The sequence below is a fragment of the Nestor notabilis genome, unplaced genomic scaffold (genome assembly GCF_000696875.1).
Source record: "Nestor notabilis isolate BGI_N333 unplaced genomic scaffold, ASM69687v1 scaffold12159, whole genome shotgun sequence".
Classification (NCBI taxonomy): domain Eukaryota; kingdom Metazoa; phylum Chordata; class Aves; order Psittaciformes; family Psittacidae; genus Nestor; species Nestor notabilis.
This window is the reverse complement of record NW_009942418.1, coordinates 61,700-64,911: the sequence shown is the minus strand read 5'-3', so window position 1 is coordinate 64,911 and position 3,212 is coordinate 61,700. Positions and strand designations below refer to the sequence as shown.

The 3,212-nt window shown below is 36.6% G+C and overlaps 1 protein-coding gene across 1 annotated transcript in view; it reads left to right on the top strand.

Moving 5' to 3' along the window:
• Positions 1-3,212, top strand: part of CERKL (ceramide kinase-like) — a gene marked incomplete at its 5' end in the record, with an annotated part of 30,753 nt that overhangs the window by 4,860 nt on the left and 22,681 nt on the right. The window contains one exon of the mRNA XM_010021403.1: positions 2,901-3,032. Within this exon, the coding sequence (XP_010019705.1) occupies positions 2,901-3,032 (132 nt within the window). The remainder of the gene's footprint in view (positions 1-2,900; positions 3,033-3,212) is intronic.

Here is a 3,212-nt window from a genome sequence, read left to right as displayed (position 1 = left end):
CTCCTGTTCTTTCCTTCTACTTTGTGTATTAAAGTCTGTGTGTGGGTGTGTGTATATATATATATTTACATTTAAAGGTATACTTACAAATCAAAGACTCTATAGTCAGTTTTGATGGTTTTGTGTATCTAGGTGTTGGTGTGGGTTGAGTATCATTTAGGGCTAGCTGATCACAGACATGCACATGACAGCACATTTATGCATGTGGCTAAATCTTTTTTAAATCAGGAGTGCTTATTCTTGTAGATTTCAATTTCATTTCTATTGAAACTTCAGGTAAAATATCAGATCACAGAAATTACATTTTTCATCTTACTGTTTTTATGACTTCTAAAAGACTGCAGCAATACCAGATAGCAGATTTCCATTAAGTGTCTTGAATAATGATTAATATGATGTCTTTGATGATTTGTGTGTTTTAATAGTCTTTGGGAACTTTTGTGTAACCTTCCTTGTTTGTGTTGTAATTCCTATGGTTAGAAATTGTGCTAGAGTATGTACTTGCAGTGCTTGTTTCCATTTCCAGAGAATCAAGAATAATCTAGGTTGGAGCAGACCTCTGGAGATTATCTGTTCCAGCTTCCTGCTCAGAGCAGGTGAGCTTCTAAATAAGATCACATTGCTAAGAGCCATGTCCAGACGGGTTTTGAAAATCTCTAAGGATGGGCATTCTAAAAACTCTGGGCAGCGTGATCCATGGCTTAACTGCCCTGGTTGTGAAGAGTGTTTTTCAGATAGGAGTATTCCTTGTTGCAACATGCGTCATTTGCCTTTTTGTCCTTAAACCTGTAAAAAATCTGGTTTGGTGGTCTTTGTTACTCCCATAATAGATACTTAAGGACAGCATTTAGGTAGCTTCTCTTCTCAAGGCTACACAAAGCCAGCTACCTCTCTTTAGTCACAGTTCTCCATTGGACTCACCCCACTTAATCAGTCTGGTGCTGGGGGGCTTTAAAGTGGATGCGGTTTTTGATATCCAGGTTCAAAAGATGTTGAATAGAAGCATGTGGTGAAATCCTTTGAACTACTGGGTTTCCTCTTGTTACTGCAACCCAATAAGCACTTGGTCTTCATGGCATCAGTGGCACACTGTCTACTTAGATTAAACTCGTTGTCCATCAGGAACTTCAGATGCTCTCTAAAGAGGTGCTGCATAGTTGATTGATCTCCAGCCTTCAGTGTTAGGGTTTTGCCAGGCCAGGTGCTGGACTCTGTGTTTGTCTTTATTGAACATATTGAGGCTTTTGTCAAACCTTTCTTGAGCTAATGAAGGTCCTTGTGAACAGCAAACCTGCCCTCCAGCACATCCGCTGCCCTCACAGAGTTCCCTGTTTTCTATCTCCTTTTAAATAAGATACTTTTAAGTATAGGTACTAAGGCTTCTTCCTGGAAACATTCAGGATTCATGAGACATTAAGGATTCATCAGGATTATTATTTGCCATGCAGTGACATGGCACTGTGTGTAGCATTTTGCCATAAATATTAGAAATCTTGTTCTTCATGTATGCTTTCAGGTTATAGCAGCAAACTGGTCCAGTAATTTTCTTCAGTATCTTTAAGAAATCTTCTAAGATTTGCTAACACAAACTGGATAAAGTGCTAGTTTTCATTTCCAGATTCTTTGATGTGTTTAAATAAGTGAAAAAATAATCTATGGGACCTCTATAATTGTTATGTTTTGATCTTAAGGAATACTTTCCCCTTTGATGCTGAAATAGTATTTAGCTATGATTTCTCTGAGGAATTGTTCCTGTTCAGTTATTGAGGTAGAGTAAGTGGGAAGAGCTTCAGGAAGTCCCAGCTGACACTCCGAAGCTACATGTGGCTGTGAAAGTTGAAATGATGCTTTACTGGGGCAGGAAAATGTGCTTCCACTCTTGGTTCCTTCTGGAGTTGTGGCCTGCTGCTAATTTCATTCTTGAATGTTGAAAGCAGTGCACTTGTCAGATATTCCAGCATTCATTTGGCTAAGAAAGTGATGGTCTAACCTGATACTAAAAGAAAATTTAGAATAGATTAAATCATATGTTTTAAATAACTCCCAAAGAAACAGCAGTATCACATGCCACCACTTGCTTTCCATAGCAAACCAGCATTACTGAATCATGGCAGTTGCAGGAATTCTAGAAAAGAAAACTTGAAATGTTACTGGTTTAGTATGACTTATTTACTATTCAACAAAATGCCATATTCCAAATAATAAAATTACTTCATGAGATCAATGTGCAAGACCAGGTACTGTTTGCATAGCAATATTTCTCAGCGTCGTTTGCTCAGAGTCCATGACTTTGAAGACCTAAATGTAACTTTTGAAAATGTAAAATGAACAATAATTATCAGGTTCTGAATTATATTACCAATTTTTTTACTCCTTTGTATTTCTTTGGACCTCTTTCAAGATGAGGGAATTTCCCTTGCACTGTTTGCTTTGCAGCCTCAGAAAACAAAAGCATTGGATGGTAGTATGAGGTTTGGGTGTTATTGTCATATGCCTGCTGAGAGTGTTTCTTGTTAAATTCCAACAAGGATATATTTTGATATTTGAGGTATTTGCTGCCCAATCTTACAACTTCTCCACATTCACTCTTATCCTGGGTCAAGGTTTTAACTAGGTTATGACATGGCTTTTTATTTTTTTTATTTTTTTTTCTGATTCCTACAATGTCTTGGTGAGCATGTGATTAATTTCTACCATTTATTAGCTGTACGCACAAAATTAATCAGTACTGTAGTTTTAGGGTAAATAGTGCACAGCCAAGAAGAAATTCAGACCTTTTTTAGATTGTAATTTACGTATCCTGTGAAAATACTGCAATGGTTCTAATATTAAAAATTCATTTAAGCTGTAAAAATGGCTGGGTTGTGTGCAATCTTAAATGTTTTGTGTTTTCTTTTTAGGCTTTCAAAATAGACCAAAATCCTTAAAAGTATTTGTTAATCCAAGCAGCCACAAAAGAGAAGCCACTCATGTTTATTATGAACAAGTTGCACCTCTTTTTAGGCTTGCTGACATCAAAACTGATGTCACAGGTAAGTTGCTTCAAAAGCATGGCTTAATCTCTTGTGAAACTAGTACTTAAGCATGCAAGACAATTTGAATGTACTGCTAATCCTTATTGGCTTTGCCTGTACGTACTGCATTGAACTGTAATATAATACAATAGATTTTACTTGGTCAAAAAAAGTTTTGATAATTCTGTTATTTACTAG